Raw genomic sequence first — 20121 nt, 5'->3', positions numbered from 1 at the left:
GCAGGTTGGCTGAGATTCTGCGGTTGATTCCTTTTGATCAATAAAATTCCAGTATTCATGGTGAGGAAGTGTCCTTTGTTGCCTTGTTCCTTTTGTCTGGTTTGCTCACTTGTTGGCTTCTAGCCCCAAGAGTGAGAGAGAGCCACTCTACCTGCAACACAGGGGTTACTAGGAGATAGATCTTCAACTGTGACCTTCACAGCATGCTAACCCTTGAATGAAGGTTGATTACACATGGCTAAATTAGCTCATTGGCATACACCAGAATGTCAGTCCCACTAGCACACTCCAGTATAGTTGAAGTTTGCCTCTTAACCTCGGTCCTTGTATGTTCGATAAAAGGGAAAAACATACAATACTTCTGCAGTTTGAGGCATAATCTGCAGAGAAATAGGTTTCTGTTGAATATGGTGTCATCAGCCCTTCATTATTTTTGTAGTCACAAGACATCATAGCCCATTCTGTTTTGACTCCTCTCTTCCTTCTTTGAAGGATTGTTGTTTGAATTTCCCTTCAGTGTCACATTCCATGGTCTGACCCAAGGCCATGACACAAACCTAGAGATGTGTACTTAGATTTCAAAAGGCATTTGATGCCATATCAAAGGTTATTATGCAAAATTACAGTTCATGGTGTATGACATACTGAAAGGATAATGTATTAGTAAAGTACAACAAATTGGAATGCAGGCAGGCATATATGGGTCATTTTCAGGTTTGCAAGATGTGACAAGTGGTATGCCACAGGGATCAATGCCAGAGCTTCAACTCTTTACAATTTATTTGAATGAAGGGACTAAACATATGTCAGCTAAATGTGCTGATGACAAAGATAGGTAGGAACTTCAGTTGCGAAGACATTAGGAATCTACAATGTGATATAAAGGTTAACTCAGTGGGCAGAAATTTGGTGAGGAGGGCATAATGTGGGCAAAAATAAATATGCACACTTTGGGTGGAAAAACAGAAAAGCAGTATTTTGTTCAAGTTGAGGGAGGTTTCAGAACTCTTAAGGGGAGAGGGATTTTGATGACCTGGTTCATGGATCACAAAAGGTTCGTGTGCAGATTCAGCAAACTATTACAGGAAGACTGGAGGAGGAGTTGGCTATTCAGCCCTTTTTAACCATTCTAGATTGTGGCTGATCATCTACCTCTACACCACAATCCTACACTCTACCCATATGCCTTGATTTCATTACTAACTAGAAATCTATCAATCTCTATCTTGAAATTTACACAATGACTGAGCTTGCACAGCCCTCCAGCGAACAGAATTTCAAAAGGTGTGCTACCCTGAGTGAAGAGGACCTTCCTCATCTCAGTCCTAAATGGCTTGCCTTTTACATACAGACGGTGTCTCCTTGCCAGACCCCACAGACAGGGGAAACATCTTTTCTGTATCTACTCTGTCTCTTCCTTTGAGAATGTTCCGGATTATCAAGGAGATCGCCTTCTTTTAAACTGAGAATGAGACTGGGCCTGTGGCTCCAATCAGTCCCACTATCCCAGGGATCAGTCCGGTGAACCTCTCATGTACCACCTCTACTGTAAGTATAATTTTTAGTGGGAGGGCTCTTGTGGCATGGCGGTAGAGCCCCTACCTCCGAGGCAGGAGGCCTGGATTCAAGACTCTCCTGCTCCAGAGGTCTGTCATAATCTTCATTGGACAAAGGGAACAGAACTGCTCATAAGCTCCAGATATGGTCTCATCAGTCTTCCATGCAAAAGGTATTCATGGTGAGGAAGTGTCCTTTGTCGCCTTGTTCCCCTTTGTAAATTCATGCTGATTCTGTCCAATCAGGAAATTTTTGTTTTAAAATATTCAAGAATCTCATTACATATACAGGTTGCAACATTTTCCCTACTATCAATACCAGTCTGATCAATGAGTAGTTTCTGGTTTTCTCTCTTCCCCACTCTTCTTAAACAGTGGGGTTAGGATTAATTTCCTGATTTATAACATGCCCTACATTACTACGACTGTTTGGTGGACTTTAAGGCACTTCCATCAATGGTTCCTATCCATCCTGTTTCTTAGCACCAACCAGGTTCTATATCCTGTTTTTGCGATTGGGGATAGAATGTCAGTAATACAGTGATCATGCCCCTAATTATAAAACTACCTCATTTCTTTTTCATCTATCCCTCCTAAATGCTGAGCATCCTTTCATATTCAGTTCTCAGTCTTGGATACCATACAGCCACGAATCCATTAATAGCAAATAACTCGCACCTTTCACTTCTGCTCGTCATTAGTACACTATGTTGTTGTAAAATAGGCAAATTCTAAAAGGTACATCAAGTGTTATTTTTTTTAAAGGAGAATGGAATGTAAAAGTATGGCTGTTTTGTTGCGGATCTATAGTGTATTAATTCGGCCACATCTTGAATACAGTGTAAGTTTTGGTCAACTTGAGCAATTCAGGAGGAGGCTCACTCAACTGATACCTGTTATGAAGAGGTTATCTAATGAGGAACAGATGAACAGACTAGGCCTGTACATAGTTCCATTCTCGTGCAATCTCATGTTACAAAAATAAATCACACAATGGCCGCGCCAATTAAACTAATGGGGCCAGAATCGCGTTACAGCCAACACAGGTAAGGAAAATTCACGTTCTACAAATAATGGTCAAAATTCTTCAATGGCGTTAAAGCCAATTTATGTTGAAGAAACATATTATATCAGAACCAACTGTATCCCTTGGAAATTAGCAGAATGAGTAACTGAAACACAAAAGATCATGAGCAGACTTATGAAGTCACAATGTCATAGAGTCATATAACATGGAAACAGGCCATTCGGCCCACTTGGCCACACATGATCTTATAAGTCTCTATTCAGTCACCCCTCAACCTCCTATAGTCCCCTGAAAAAGAACCAGCTTTTCCAGCCTCTCTCTATAATTCTAATTCTCTAGTCCCAGCAACACCTTGGTAAATCTTTTCTGAACCCTTCCCATTTAATAATATCCTTCCTAAAGTACGGTGACTAGAACCATTCACAGTGGCCTCACCAAAGTTCTGCATAGCTTCAACATGACATCACAATTCGAACACTCAAAGGGCTGAGCAGTAAAGGCAAGGGTGCTAAGTGCCTTCTAAACCACCGTCTCCCTGCCTGCAGTGAAAATTTCAAAGAATTATGTACCTGAACCCCCCTGCTTGACAACACTACTCAGAGCCCTACCAGTAATTGCATTAGTTCTGTCCTTGTTTGTTTTACCAATACCTCTCAGTTATCTAAATTAAATTCCATCTACCACTCCTCAGCACAATGGGCCATCGGATCAAGGTCGCGTCGTACTCTGACATAACCTTTTCCCTATTTACTACGAACCATGCCTTCTCCATTCATATCCAATTATAGGAGCTTATATTTTCTATCAATTTATATAAATCCACACTTGACCTGAGGTGGGGGTAGTGAGGGAAGGGGTATGAACTGGGGGACATAGCTAAAAATAATGCATATTCCATTTGACAGAGAAATGTGCATTGTATTTTCCGCACCACTTTGGCAATTGACAGACTTTCCAATTCTCTTCCAAGGAGACTCGTGCGGACAGGCTCACTGAATACTTTTAAGGCAGAGATAGATAGATTCTTGATGGACTAGAGACTCAAAATGGGGTTAGCAGGAATACAAAACTGAAGCCACAGCCTTACTGACTGGTACAACAGGCTACAAATTGCCCCTAATTCACATCATCGGATCAGGAGTGGTCTCTGGACTACCACTCTTCCACCATCTCCTCAATTGTCATTGACGGAGATCCGTTTATACATATAGTTGCACTTGCAGAGCTAAATTTGGGAAGAATTTATTCTGAAAGCAAAAATTAAATACATATCTGGTGACTTATATTACTTATAAAATGGTTCCCAAGTGGAATTCATTCTTGATCATCTTTCACTGGGGTGATGGGAGAGTCTATCCCTTATAATAGGTACAGAACTATTTAGGAAATAGTGAGTCTTAGTGACAATCAGATGATCATCCAAAATTTGACACTATAGTGTCACTGATGGTGGGACAGGTAACCAAAACTGTGATTAAAGAGATAGGTCTTAAGCTAAGTCTTGGGGGATTTGTGAGAGATAGACAGGTGGAGGGGTTTAACAAGGGCACTCCTGAGCTAAAGGCCCAGATGCTGTTGCTGCAAGGGAAACTGGCATATGCACAATCATTCACCGTCTATCCTGCCACAAATTATACTTTCCCCATCAGCACGGTGGCTCAGTGGTAGGCACTGCTGCCTCACAACACCAGGGACCCGGGTTCGATTCCAACTTCGGGCGACTGTCTGTGCGGAGTATGAACATTCTCCCCTTGACTGCGTGCGTTTCCTCTGGGTGCTCAGGCTTCCTCTCATAGGGCAAAGGCGTGCAGATTATGTGGATTGTCTATGCTAAATTGTCCCATAGTGTACAGAATGTGCAGGCTAAGTGAGTAGCCATGGGGAATGCAGGGTTACAGAAATTGGATAGGGGAGTGGGCCTGGGTGAACTGCCGTTCAGAGGGTCAGCGTGGACTCAATAGGCCCAGTTCCACACTGCAGGAACTCTAGGATATTCTAATCCATGTACATCTTCCAAATTCACTTTCAATCTTAAAAACAGCCTAACGGAAATCAGTTTTAAAACCTTCTTGCTGTCTTTGTTGAGATGAGCCAATGGAGCATGTGACAAATATGTGAAAGATGATTAAATGCTATTTTTCATCGTTTGGAATTGTGGGAATACAAACAGGGCTAGTCAATCACTCTGACGCGAGTCACATTGAAGTGATTGAACACATTTTTATAGTTATTTCACTCCCTAAGGAAACCTATTTCAGAATAGCTTGCTCTACCAAGGAGCTGTTTCATCATCAGCCTCAGGTATTTCTGTAGGGTCTGTCTCCATGCTGTATGACTATGACTATAACAGTAAGCCAGCTTCTAGACACCAGTGACAATACAAGTGATTTCTGACCTTGTGTATACTCTACTCAACTCTACAAGGAAGAACTATCTTATTTCAAGATGATGCCCATCAGGATAGTGATTGAATACACAGCAATGCATTTTAACAACCAGAAAAGGTGCAAATGTGATGCTTCAAGGATTATTTTGTTTGTTCGCTCGTTGGGTACTTGCTTGACCCAGGATGCCTGAAGAATCTCTTTTACACTTCTTAAGGTAAGTCAGAGAGATCTTCCAAGGCTCCCTGAGAAGGTAGCCAAGGCCTCAGTCCAAAATGCTCCCTCTGTAGCAAGGGTACACATCAGCACAGAAATGCCTCATTCCTCCTCAGCACAGCAACTCTTAGCCAAGAGAAGACTCTCACCCATCATGGTGGAGAACAGAAACCAAAAACAATCCTTACAAAATTATTATTAGCCAATAAAAACAAATTAAACCTGATCAAATATTTCCTTCTGCATTTTCGCAGCATTAAACAAAATTAATTCCAACAGTAAAATCTTTACTAATTTGTCCTTGTATCTGGGCATTATGCATTTTCAGATGTTAGAATGAGTGTTCTAGAGGTGTTAACTGTCTGAACAGATAAGCAAATATTTCAAGGCAATAGAATGCCTTAAAGTTTATTCGAGTACGTCCTCCTTAGGACTCTTATTTCAAGTCTAATCAACAAAGCACTCATTATTAATATGATATTGCATAACATAAGGATTGTAATATCTAGTAACACTAGTGTATTTGGAAATGATTTTTCATCTGTTTGGAGCATTATACTAAGTATTCACTGGTACTTACATTCAAACCCCACATATTGATGTCAACACGTGGTTCACCTTCTGTATTGCCTTTTGGTGAAATCTGATTCAAAAGATGGAAGTAAGCCCTTGAATCCTGAAAAGAAACAAAGTAGGTCGCTTATAAAGACCATTCGCATTGCAAGTAGATGGATTGAAGATATAACAAGGTGATTTAAAGTGACACCATTTATGAAACATGCTACGACGAATTTGCACATATTCGGGATCAGGCTGTGCCAAAGTGCTTCACAATTACAAAAGCAAATTCAAGGGTCGTCACTGCTTTCCATTCAAGAAACACAGCAGGAATTTGCACATGACAAGCTTACACAAACAACAATGTGTTTTAATAACCAGAAAGGGTGCCATTTAGTAATGGCTGGAGGACTGTCTGGTGGAGGTGGACGTGGGTGTTCATTTGTCGAGGATACCTGTCAGAATTTCCTTACACCTTACTGCAAGGTTATTGGATTATTTCAACCCACCTGAGAGGACAGCCTTAGACATTGTTTGAATGTCTCATACTCCCTCCATGCCATATTCAAACATCAGCACAGATTACATTGAGGAACTTGAACCCATAAACACCAAAGCAAAGTTGACATCTCCTGCATCAGGCCAAGCTGAAAGTGTTCAAATTGAGTTTGTTGGAGCAAGGAGGACAATGCTGGTAAAAGCTGGGCCAAGGAAACATTAACTATTGAGTTATAGTGGTCCATATCTTCATGGGAAGTAAATGACTCAATTCCAAGAAAATGTTTGAAGAGGTGCAACCCAAAACATTATTTACAAACCACAAGATTGCAGATTTTTCTTCATAATCCAAAAACGTTTGCAAACAGAATAAACGACTGGAAAAAGATCAATGTTTAATCAAAGGTATTTAGATAATAATCACTAGCCTCAATCCTCTGACAGCAGTCATTGAGGGAGAGAACAGGTAAAGGACAGTCTCTTTTAATTCGTCTACCTTCCTTGGTTAACTATTCAGGCAACTCAGTCAGAACACTCTGAAATCTCCAACTCTAAATCAGGAGTGGGAATATTCTCCCCCCGCCCCCGCATCCCCACCCCCACCCCCCACCCCGCACAAAGGGTTCTGGATCTAGGGTAGCAGTCCATTGGAAGCTTCAACTTCCTGAGCAATTCCCATGGTGTCAGATGCATCAAGACTTCCGCATGGCCTTGACACACAACTCCAGTCAACACTGCTGTAATGGTGATCTTCCTATCAGGAGATCTAAGTCATAGGATTTGGAATAATGGTTATTAATTCACTCATCCAGTCAGAAAAACATTCAATACTGATTTATAGAGTCAGATAGTGGGATCAAAAACTCAGAAATAATTTCAAAGTATATGATGGGACACAGGCTGGATGGGGGGGGGGGAGGAGGGGAGAAACTGTAGATAAGTTAAGTTACAATATGGTTTTTACTAATGAGAGGATAACATCATTGGCAAAAGAGCCAGAGGGAAATAAGTAAAGAGCTGTTTTGTTTAAGAAAAAAAGTGAGTAACTTCAAAGCGAAGTTGTCTGGTTACAGGCCTTCCCGCCATCTACTCTAACAAAAACATACACTGCTGAATTGCTGGTGGCCTTAGAGAAATGGATCAGAGTATGTGGACATGATATCACAGATTTTCTTAAGACATACAAGCAACAGGAGAAGTAGTAATCCTAAACACGAATCCATAACATTGATCAAGATTAGCATCCAGTCTGCAAAATGCCTTACTCAGATGTCTAAGTATTACAAACTTGCTTACAAAGAACAAATTTATTATATATTGTACCTCCTGTAGTACATTATTGCACCTTCAGTTCTTGAACCATTCCCTCAAAATAGTTACAATAGAAAGCCCCACCCTTTTAGTCACCTCCCAAAACTTCATTAAGTACATCATAACCAATACTCAACCTTTTAAATCTAACCGAAGAACTCGGAAAGCAAGACAATTTGAAAAGCTTCAATATTTAATCAACGATGCATGCACTATAATTAGAGAATTCAGATATATAATTACTAACTCACTGATAAATGGGAAATAAGCTACTCTGCTGTAAAATCTACACCCCAAATAATTACTTCAATTAAATTTAGAGTAATATCCATCAGATTAGCACTCACACGAAAAAAAGTTAACATTTGCAATTGCTGCTAATCCCAACCTGCACACAATTAAACCCAGAAAAGGATCATTTTCCACTTCATCATTCTGCAGCTGATCATACCTTAATATCGGAATGGAAGTTGCTGATTTTCTGGCAGCCTGCATTCTCCAAATGGTAATTAGCCCATCGTAACAGCAGCTCCTCTGGAGATAATTTCATCAGATCTTCCAGACTCTCTCCATCGCGAAGCAAAGCAACCAGTGCTGGAGTAAGCAGATTCCAATTAATATCAAGAAATTAGTTCTCTGACAGGCTTCATTAATTGGTTCTGTGTGAATGCCAAATATCAATGTAGAACCTAGTGTAGATCAGAGCTGAAAATGTGTTGCTGGAAAAGCGCAGCAGGTCAGGCAGCATCCAAGGAACAGGAGAATCGACGTTTTGGGCATAAGCCCTTCTTCAGGAATCACTCAAGAAGGGCTTATGCCCGAAACATCGATTCTCCTGTCCCTTGGATGCTGCCTGACCTGCTGCGCTTTTCCAGCAACACATTTTCAGCTCTGATCTCCAGCATCTGCAGCCCTCACTTTCTCCCAATGTAGAACAGAGACAATACTCTACATCAACACTGATAGCAAAGTCCCCTCCACCTTTTGTTGACTGCGCTCTCTGCAGTGAAGAGGCCACGAGATTGCTCTGCAGCCTCATGTACTCCTATTTTAAATCACTACAGTGGTTGAGCATAACCTGTTCATTGGCTGTATGGTATGTTCAAATTGTTGCACAGCTTTACACCATGTACTTAGAGGAAACTGATTGCTAGGTGTTAATAGAAATGGTCTACCTCCTTTCTTTGCAGCTTATGTAATCACGAGTCACATGCCAAGTGGTTACTTGAACATAGCGATCTCTCACATGAATCAGCCCACAACACACCCAAGCTCAAGGCAGTGAAATTTCAAATAGTGGTATGATTGTGGAGGGACAGGCAGAGTGGATGATGTGCTCTGTTAAGGAGTTTGCCCAAATTCAATCCTTTAAATGGGTTCAGTGTACAGTCAACTGGGTTAATTGCCAAATGTTGGTGACTGCCCTCAATGTGACATTCATACCTCATCATTCCTCCTCTTACACTACTGCACCTCGAGACTTTAAATGTCCTTAGTGCAGATGACTAATTACTTCTGAACAGTAGATTTTCTTTGAATAGAATAGAATCCCTACAGTGTGGAAACAGACCCTTTGACCCAACAAGTCCACACTAATCCTCTGAAAAGTAACTCACCCAGGCCCATTCCCCTACATTTACCCCTGACTACTGTACCTAATCTACACATTCCTGAACACGATGGGCAATTTAGCACGGCTAATTCACCTAACCTGCACATCTTTGGACTGTGGGAGGAAACCGGAGCATCCGGAGGAAATCCACGAAGACACAGGGAGCGTGTGCAAACTCCACAGTAACCAGAGGTTGGAATCAAATAGAGGTCACTGGTGCTGTGGGGCAGCAGCGCTAACCACTGAGCCACTATGCCCTTGTGTCACAAGCCCCTCCTCCAGCTAAAAAGGGTTTTTTAAACTGAGGCTTTTTGTGTTGAATTTGGAGAAGCCCAGAGTAGATTTACTAACAGGTTATTTCACTTACCAACACCATTCAGATGCACTGTCTTTGACAGCACCACTGTTTACTCATGGAATCCTGCTAAGGGCAAAGAGACCCCAGGAATGTGTTAATATTAGCTTCATATGGACAAGTCTGGAAACTACCATTTTAATATGAACAATACATTTTGACATTTTTAATTTTGAAATCTAAACCTCTAACCTTGTCTAAGTTGCACTGATGCAAGTAATATGCTGGTTTTGATAAAATGCATAGGATCACAAACTGTACTGTAGTCTGGGTTGTTACTGAAGTTAACACACTGTACAAACCAGATTTGATTAGTTGAAATACACATTGAGACTCATGTTCAAATTTTGAACAATCCTTACAATAGCTATCCAGTCCTCTCCCTAACTTCTCAAAAACAAAACCCAAGAGAAGGACAGATGCTGGAAATTAGATACAAAAACACAAATTGCTGGACAAACTCAGCATCTGTGGAGAGAAAGCAGGATTAAAGTTTCAGGTCCAGTGACCTTTCTTCAGAACACGTTTTGTTTCTATTGTTAATCTCTTCCAGTCCTACAAGGACCCAGATATTTGGGCTCCTCAACCTCTGACCTTTTTATGCATCTGATTTTTACTGTTCCACCATCAGGATCCATTCTATCAGCTGTCTAGGCTCCACGACCCTGGGAATACCTTATCCAGCTTTCTTTCCTCCTTAAAGTCCACTGCCTTCACTGAACGTACTAATATTTCCTTATATGGCAAAGTGCCAATTCCTACTTGCATTCATGGATAAACTAATATTTTAAATTAACACACACTGCAGGGAAAATGCAGTCAAGTTTAAGTAAAGCTGAACATTTGATATTGCATCCACCATTACAAAAAAGTCTTATTATAGTCAATGCTCTGGGACAGATTATTCATTGGGGTTGTATACTGAAAACAATTCATGTCACGGTAAGCCATCACTAATGGAAAAGCAATCAATCAATAACTTCAGTATTCACCTCAAGATGACACTTAATTGACCTTCACATAACGTGAGGTGCACCAGGTCAGGCCACATGCCCGAGTGTCTGTTTGGAGATGACAGGAATATTAAAACTAGGCAGTTTGTCAGCAATAAAATAGAAACAAATGATGCCATTACTTTGCTCTGTTCGTGCTATGAGAAAGTGAGGACTGCAGATGCTGGAGATCAGAGTCGAGAGTGTGGTGCTGGAAGAGCACAGCAGGCTAGGCAGCATCTGAGAAGCAGGAGAATCGATGTTTCAGGCATGAGTCCTTCATCAGGGATAAGGCTCGCGAGGCTGGTGGCTGAGAGATAAATGGGAGGAGGGTGGGGCTGGGGGAGGGTGGGGAAGGTAGCTGGGAATGCAATAAGTAGATGAAGGTGATAGGTCAGAGAGAAGGGTGGAGTGGATAGGTGGGAAAGACTATGGACAGTTCAAGAGGGCGGGGCTGAATTGAAGGCTTGGGATGGGATAAGGTGGGGGCGCGTGAGGAAGGGAAGTGAGGAAGCTATTGAAATCCACATTAATCCTGTGTGGTTGCAGGATCCCAAGACAGAAGATGAGGCGTTCTTCCTCCAGGTGTCAGGTGGTTAGGGTTTGGCGATGGAGGCGGCCCAGGACCTGCATGTCCTTGGTGGAGTGGAAGGTGGAATTGAAGCATTCAGCCACAGGGCGGTGGGGTTGGTTGGTGTGGGTGTCCCAGAGATGTTCTCTGAAACAATCCGCAAGCTGGCGTCCTGTCTCCCTGATGTACAGTAGACCACATCAGGTGCAATGGATACAGTAGATGACATGTGTGGAAGTATAGGTAAATTTCTGCCAGATGTGGAACGATCCTTTAGGGCCTTCGACAGAGGTGAGGGGGAGGTTTGGGCGCTTCCTATGGTGGCAGGGGAAGGTGCCGGGAGTGGGATGAGGGCTGATGGAGGGGGTGTGTGGATCTGATAAGAGTCGTGGATTGAATGGTCTCTCCAGAACTCTAATAGGGGTGGTGAGGGAAATATATCCTTAGTGGTGGGGTCTGTTTGTCAGTGGCAGAAGTGACCGAAGATGTTACGGTATATGCTGAGGTTAGTGGGGTGGAAGGTGAGGACCAGGGCGTCTGTCCTTGTTGCGATTGGAAGGCGTTGGGATCAAGGGTGGAGGTGCAGGAAGTGGAAGAGATACGCTGGAGGACATCGTCAACCATGTGGAAGGGGAAATTGCGGTCTTTGAAGGAGGCGGCCATCTGGGATGTTCTATGGAAAAAATGGTCATCCTGGGAACAGGTGGGGCAGAGGCGGAGGATTTGGGAATAAGTGATGGCGTTTTTACAGGAGGTGGGATGGGAAGAGGTATATTGTCATTTCCCTTCCCCCCACCTTATCCCAATCCCAAGCCTCGAACGCAGCACTGCCCTCTTGACCTGTCTAGCGTCTTTCCCACCTATCCGCTCCACCCTCCGCTCTGACCCATCACCTTCTCTCCCACCTTCACCTACCTATTGCATTCCCAGCTACCTTCCCCCCAGCCCCACCCCCCCTCCCATTTATCTCTCAGCCCCCCGATCCACAAGCCTCATTCCTGATTAACGGCTTTTGCCCAAAATGTTGATTCTCCTGCTCCTTGGATGCTGCCTGACCTGTGCTTTTCCAGCACCACACTCTCAACTCTATTGGTGCCATATCTTCCCTTATTTCCAACACATGTTGAGGACCTCCAAAACCAAGTGACAATTGCAGTGGCTTCTTCTATGCTGACTCCTGAAAATAGCAAGGACTGGACTTTTGATTTGGGGCACTGACATTAAGTATAATTTCAAATGACACTAAGCTGTGGTGGATACAATATGAAACTGTAAAATAGAATGTTATTAGTCATGCTATTAGGCTGCCTTTCATCTCCCAGTCTTGAAATAATCAGTTTACGTTCTGTATCACTAGTGACAGTTGTCCTTTACTCCTCACCTCCCCAGAGGCAGTGTGGCAGTGAAGGTAAAGTTGAAGCTAGCACGTTTTGAGAAGATTTTTAGCTCAGGTTGAGGTTCTGAACATAGGTTTGCTCCCTGAGCCAGAAGGTTCATGTTTAGACGTTTCATCCCCATACTAGGTAATGATATCACCAGCCCAAGCAAGCCTAAACACAAATAGAAAGTGGGCTACACCATCAGTGCTTCATCTGGAGGCTCACTGATGATGTTACCTAGTATGGTGACGAAATGTCTGAAAATGAACCTTCCAGCTCAGTGAACAAATCTACATCCATAAAGTTGAAGCTTTTCATTTTGTACACTCCTGGACAAGGTCACAAGAAACAGCCTTGAGAACAAAAGACACCAGTGATTCTTAAAAACAGAACATAGAGAACTGCTCAATTAAAATATCTCAACTTCCTGTTGGAGACTAGTTGTATGGAAAACTACAACTAGTATTGTATTGTCGTGTTGATAACAATTATTGGGGATGTTGACCACAACCAACTATCCCCATCATTTATTAATGGGCTCTTACCTTCATTTTTACTGAGTTCAATGTCAGCAAACAGCCCAATCTTGATAATCTGCCACAAAAGTCCCAAGACCAAATGGGGCTTTCCTTCTCTCAAGTCTTGTGCGCCAATGTTGACAACGTGACAGCCAATGGCAGAGGCAGAGTTTAGAGCAAGATTCAGATTTTCCTATGTGAACAAAAACGATCAGATATCTTCTCAGTGTGTACATTAAATCCAGAACACCATTTAGTGCTCAACTGTTCGGAGGTTAAACATGGAACATTGATGGGGTACAGCATGAAGCTGCGAAACAAACTTATGTCCACTATCTCCAAGACCATCCTTTCATTTCATTGCTAAGATAGGACTCAAGTGGAGGACAGATCCTTAACAGAATCACTGTGCTGGGAGAAGATCAAACTATCCTTAATACCATAGTTGGTGAATGACCTGAATGATGCATGACTGCCCTTACATCTTCAAATTAATGACTTTTGTTGACAACAATTCATCCATTTGTGATTGCCTGCAAACAATTACCCAAAATGTAAATATATAGCATAAGAGTATGGCTTCCTCAACTTGTTTTCCAAAGTTCATTTCAGAGGTTGATCATGTGGTCATGGTTCCAGGAACAACACCAGACACTTGCCCAGTCTGTTTATAAGGAGCAGAGAAGCCAAACTCAGGTCACTTCTCAATTGAATGAAACTACCAAACTAAATAGGTAACTACCTTGCATTATGTCTTTGTTCCACAAATCAATTAGCTTGAGAATACACCATGGACAAGATCCAGCCCTATTCTCCCAAACCTTTCAGCTTTTAAGAGGCTGCACTGAGTATTTAGTTGATAGCCTTAAGAAATCTGATGATAGTAACATAAATAGATTTCACTGAGGCTTAAATGATTACAAAACCTTGTCTTTGGCTGGGTTTGGCCCTGTACATATTTTACAAGATTATACTCCAGCCAAAATGATAAGACAGTGAAGGAATGTTTCTTACATACTCTGTTTGAAATCAGTACATTCCTGATGAAGCAAGAACACAGTAATGTTTTAAGTAAATCTCACTCAACAACGTTAACTTGCATTTATGCAGCATCTTTAAACATAGCAAAATATCAGAAAATTCCTCAGAAATATATCAGAGAAAACTCAATACTAAGTCAAAGTAGGCATTATTAACAAGAATGGCTGAAAGCTTGCTCTAAAAGCATAAGGGATCTTTTGCTTTACGAATGGAGAAATGGAATACAGAGGCAAGCAACTTAACTCTTTGTGAAAACCTGTTAGGCCCCACTCTGGGGTCTATTTTTTTCCATTCAGAGTACCATGTTTTAAAGCAGATTTCAAGATCTGAGCACAGGGATTTTGTGCTCAGTTTCCGTCATTCTTACAAGAGATGTGGGTATCACTGGCAAGGTCACCATTTGCTTCCTATCTCTAATTGCCTATTTTAGACGGTAGTCTAAGTCAATCACAGTGTCATGGGCCTGGAGTCACATGCAGGCCAGACTGGCATACTTCCTTCGTTTAAGTTCATTAGAACATAGAATATGATAGCACAGGACCATATCTATGCCAGCCATGATGCTATTCTAAACTAATCCCATCTGCCTCAGATGGTCTGTATCTCTGTATTTGCTGCCTGTTCATGTGTCTAAATGCCTCTTAAATATTGCTGTTGTATCTGGTTCTACCACATTCCCTGGCACATTCTCGGCACCCATCACCCTTTGTGTAAAAAATAATTGCCTCACACATCTCCTTGAAAACCAACCCTCCCCACTCCCCGCCTCACTTCAAATCCACTCCCCTTAGCATGTTGAGAAGTGAAGAGGGAGTTTAATTCAGATAAATGTGAGGTGCTGCATTTTGGGAAAGCAAATCAGAGAAGGACTTATACACTTAATGGTAAGGTCTGAGGGAGTGTTGCTGAACAAAGACCTTGGAGTGCAGGTTCACAGCTCCTTGAAAATGGAGTCGCAAGTAGATAGGATAGTGAAGGCGGCATTTGGTATGCTTTCCTTTATTGGTCAGAGTATTGAGTACAGGACTTGGAAGGTCATGTTGCGGCTGTACATTACACTGGTTAGGCCACTGTTGGAATATTGCATGCAATTCTGATCTCCTTTCTATCGGAAAGATGTTGTGAAACTTGAAAGGATTCAGAAAAGATTTACAAGGACGTTGCCAGGGTTGGAGGATTTGAGCTATAAGGAGAGGCTGAACAGGCTGGGGCTGTTTTCCCTGGAGCGTTGGAGGCTGAGGTTTACAAAGTTATGAGGAGCATGGATTGGGTAAATAGGCAAAGTCTTTTCCCTGTTGGGGAGTCCAGAACTTGAGGGCATAGGTTTAGGGTGAGAGGGGAAAAATATAAAAGAGACCTAAGGGGCAACTTTTTCATGCAAAGGGTGGTACATGTATGGAACGAGCTGCCAGAGGAAGTGGTGGAAGCTGGTACAATTGCAACATTTAAGAGGCATTTGGATGGGTATATGAATAGGAAGGGTTTGGAGGGATATGGGCTTGTGCTGGCAGGTGGGACTAGATTGGGTTGGGATATCTGGTCAGCATGGACGGGTTGGACCGAAGGGTATGTTTCCCTGCTGTACATCTCTATGACCTGGGAGAAAGATTCTGACTATCCACCCTACCCATGTCCTTAATATTTTATACTTCCATCAGGTCACTGCTTAGCCTCATTAAGGAACCAGACTGCATTTTCTAACAGGGTTATATTCCTGGTTTATGAACGAAATTTCAATCCCACTGACTGCTTTTGTGGGATTTGAACTCACTTCAGCAAAGCACTAAACTGGGCATCTGGGTTAAAAACCTAATGACGTTACCACTGTCCCACCATAGACTGAAGTGAAAGGCTGAGCTTCTTCCTAAAGCAGAAAAGATTGTGCGGAGATTCTGTTTTTGAAAAGAGGTGTTCAGTCAAGAGTTGTTTTATAGAATAAAAAGGAGAAACTATTTCTAGTAACAAAGGCATCAATAACCAGAGGACACTGATTTAAGGCAACTGCAAAGGCAACTCGAGGCAACATGAGGAAACCATGTTTCTTGTTCCCAGCTTGGGAACAAGCACTTTGGATTGCGCAACTTGCTTCTGAACTGTAACATCCCTCTGCTGCGAAGATTTCAACAGGTAGGTTCAGGAGAAAAAACAAAGTTGTCAGGAAGGAATTCCAAAGTATAAGCAATTGAAACGCACCAATAATAGGGCAAAGTAAGCTAGGACTGCACACACTGACAGAGTCTATAATGGGTAGGAGGACTGGGAGGAGTGCATAGTCAGGTTCAAGCAGCTAAATGCTTTCAGAAATGAAATTTCAAAACAGCTACAAAATTCATTTGTTGACAAAGAAACCTTTGTTAAAATGGTTGTGCTCTATGCCATTGGATTGCTGTGATTCCTATGTAGGTAGTCTGTCAGAGCCTATACACTATATATTTGGTACAAAGTGAAACATTACACAACACCAGGTTATGGTCCAACAGAATTATTTGGAAGTACTAGCTTTTGGAGCGCTGCTCCTTCATCAGGCAGCTATGTTGGTACAGGCAACAGGTGACACTGTACTGTCCACAATGAAGCAGCATACAGGCTCCTGTAACCAGAGAGAAATATCTTTTGAAAAGAAGAATCCTTTTCATCTTCTTTTAAGAAAAGAGGAAGGGGGAAGGATTGACAAATCCTCCGCAGGTACATGGTGTGACTGAGTGCCATGTTATTATCTCCTTGTGTACAACGTGAGGACAGATTCCTTAGCTGATCATTCTTCATCAACACAATGAATATCACAACACCCTCCCTCCAAATAAAGAGTGGGCCACCAGACTGCAAGGTGGAGTATGTAACGAGAATATTGGAAGAGATATTGCCTGGTAATAGCTGAATGCGTGGCTACAAATCTTGAGGAATACTGTGTGTATCTGTGACTGAGTTCTGTTGCCATTGAAAAAGTGGCAATTGATCAAACATTTCGCAAGTTAAACTCGAAAAGATTTACAAAGCCTGGTAATTTGACCTTTATTGAGAATGGCAAAAACAATCATAGAATTTTACTCATAGGAGGCTACTGAGCCTAACTCTTCAAAACAAATAACCATTTGGTGCTATCACCTTCACTTTTGCTTCAGACCTACAGTTAAAATGATAAAAAGAACTCAAGATGATCCCTACCCAGGTAAGACTTTATTTGCAGGAAAAAGAACAAAGATCTGACTGATCGGGTGAAGGATTCCATGACTTGACCATGTCCCAAGTCATTCTATTTTCTACTTGCCTCTCAAAAATGAGGAAAGACATTTCAATTTGCAAGTAGAAACTGAACAAAGTAGGAAGAATCAACTTTTTCAGTAAAGTAGTACTGCATTTCCAAACACAGAATTCCATTATCCCTGAAATTATTTACTGTGGTAATTATTAATCTGTTACCTGAATAGTGAATGCTGTGAGCTTTTTCTTGTTGATAGTTCTTTCATCAATTGTGTCAGGCACAGACAGGTTAATCATTTTGCTGGAAGTGAAGCAGGAGAACATTATTAATGGGAGACCAAACTTATCATCTGACTTCTAAATAATACTACAGTTGAGAGTAGCTGACGGGCTAGCATGCAGAGTTTAATCCACAGAGTGTTTATGTCAACAAATTCAAACTTTTAAAACCACCCTGAATATCAAAGCTCATATCATTTCAGTTCCAGGTAGCTTCATCAAATCATCTGAAGTATTCACTTGCATTTGAACCTCTATCGTTGGTGAGGAGTTCTGTTGCTGAAGTCACTAAATTGCATTACTTTCCAGCTGATGTTCCAATAAATGACCACAAAAGCTGTCCATGTCTCTGGTTTAGTTAAATCCTCTAAGGGAGAGCACCCAGCACCCCTTTCCATTCTAGCCTACACCTCCTATCCCAAGCCATACTGCAGACTCTTGATACTCTCTTAAGTGGTCCACTACGACCTCTGCAGGGCAAGACAGAGCAGCATATAACATCGCTTTTAAAATCACAAAGAGATTTTCTTAAAAAAGAAACTCACTTTAGATCAGACTGAAAAACTGCTTCTCAAATTTAGCAGTTACAAAAAGCAAGGAGGATGAATTTTTGAGGACTCCGATGACACTGTGCAGCATCCTTAATACAAACTTAGCAGACAGTGGCAATAATCAACACGGATGATAGTATTCGAACAGATCGGAGATGCTCTCCACCCGTAACAACCATTTCACTGGGCTACAAAGTTCATTTTACTTTGCAAGTTTGTCAATAAGCTAGTTCCACTGGTCAGAGTGTTGCAATATTTAATTGGTAACCACTGGGGTCAGATTCTGCATTTGCTTGAACTGGAATGGAGTTTGTCCCTATCTTGGCAATGAGCGTCAATCATAAAATGATACAGCACAGAATGATTTACTTTCCCTAAATATTTCCAGCAAATTGCTCCAAATGCCGGAGTGATAAGGTAGATGGAGCTAGATGTTTGCACCATGGTCTTGCCAAAACTTTTGTTTCACTTGGGATATTAAGCACAACTCTCAAATAGCATTGTAAATTGACTCTTCCAGATCCATAGCTCATATCAACCAGATGGCTAACTAGCTTTGTGAGGTTCCATGTCAAAAATTTAATACATGTAAATGCTGGATCTCAGTTAAGTGTCAGATGGCAAATCTTTGTACAGAGAATAGCAGACTCAGATTCAGTAGATGATGAAGGGGGCACTGAGTCTCTGCATTCCTTCAAGCAAGAGAGGACCCTGTTTCTAGAGACAGACAATGTGATTCAGTGAACAGAGGTTCAGATGAGGAGTCACAAAGAGCGTCAGTTTTCACACCTGGACAAAATACAAGAAAATATGTCAGAAAGTGTGGCACTGGAAGGGCACAGCAGGCCAGGCAGCATCCGAGGAGCAGGAGAATCAACCTTTCAGCAGGAAATACGGTCACAGCTGGTCTGACTGGGCATGCAGTCGACTCTCAAGTGCCCTCTGAATTAATTGAGCAAATCAGTTTCCAGGCTAAATAAAGAGGAGCAGCGAATGATGGATGCTCAAATCCCATGAAAAGAACAGTGAGCACACAAAAGTCATCCTCAGCCAAAGATAGCTAGTTCAGAAGAGCAGAATCATTCCTGCTGCTGTTATGCTTCACTGGAAATCAGGCCCCACTATTTCTGGATTCATTACAAAAACTAAAGACTTTATAAAGTATATAGAATTCTCTTTTGGATCTAGCTCAACCAAAAGCAGAGACCATATTATTGCATTTAATAAGGTTTACTATTTGCCACAAGTTAGTTAGTTTTAGCTGCAAATAAACAATTATGAACTGTATACATATAATCTACTGTCTAAAACTCTTTACGAATCTACACACTCAGGTGTTATGCATGGAGACAAAGACTAGAGGGGCAGTGCAGTGGTCCCTGCCCACAGCGTTTGCAGAGATGTGTTTCTTCAATGACCAGAATACTATTTCTTGATCTTCCTGCTCCAGGTGCTTTCACTTGTTTACAGGAGGCACAGAATGACTGGTTCCCACTTACAAAGGTCTCTGACTTATTCATTTAAACTCACAGCTAACAGCAGCTGATGAGGGGAGATAAATTGGCCATGATGCTTATAATGCTTCGATCCCAGCTCATCTGTAACTAGACTTCCCCTACTACTTGCACAATTAGTTGTGCAAACAACACTCACAATGAGAGTCGGCTAACTTGCTTTTAAAAAGTGCAACAGTCCCTCAATCCTTGGCTTTTAAACTAATTCTTTTTCCAATTCAATCAACACTGAAATATATAGAGAAAAATATTTTTAAAAATACACTGTGCTGAGGCCAATACAGTTTTGTGTTAACCACCAGGCAGAACAATGGTAAGAACAGATTTTCTGTTTGAACAAATGGAATTTGTAGAGACTTCAAGATCAAAGACTCAACAGAGGATGCCTGGCCATAGCAAGTGCGAGTGATGGTTCTCAGGAGATCGACTTTCAAAAGGGTATGAGGTGACCTACCATTGTGTGGCAGAGAGAAAAGGGCCACGCTTTATAGCAGAATCCTATCTATAAGACTGCACGTCACTGAGTGTAACATAATGGAAAAACATGTCTTGGGATTT

At 41.8% G+C, this 20121-nt stretch overlaps 1 protein-coding gene across 4 annotated transcripts in view; it reads right to left on the bottom strand.

Moving 5' to 3' along the window:
• Positions 1-20121, bottom strand: part of LOC122557098 (plastin-3-like) — a 115354-nt gene that overhangs the window by 19680 nt on the left and 75553 nt on the right. For all 4 annotated transcript variants that reach the window (XM_043704396.2, XM_043704398.2, XM_087992204.1 and 1 more), the window contains exons 6-9: positions 17439-17520; positions 13005-13170; positions 8002-8144; positions 5764-5859 (exon numbers count right to left, since the gene is read on the bottom strand). In XM_043704396.2, coding sequence (XP_043560331.1) covers positions 5764-5859; positions 8002-8144; positions 13005-13170; positions 17439-17520 — 487 coding nt within the window. The remainder of the gene's footprint in view (positions 1-5763; positions 5860-8001; positions 8145-13004; positions 13171-17438; positions 17521-20121) is intronic.

Source organism: Chiloscyllium plagiosum, unplaced genomic scaffold, assembly GCF_037043375.1.
Source record: "Chiloscyllium plagiosum isolate Xiang-an unplaced genomic scaffold, Cpla_swu_hap1 HiC_scaffold_11, whole genome shotgun sequence".
NCBI classification, from domain to species: Eukaryota; Metazoa; Chordata; class Chondrichthyes; order Orectolobiformes; family Hemiscylliidae; genus Chiloscyllium; species Chiloscyllium plagiosum.
Note: the sequence above shows the minus strand (reverse complement) of the source record. Positions and strands in the feature narration are given on the sequence as shown.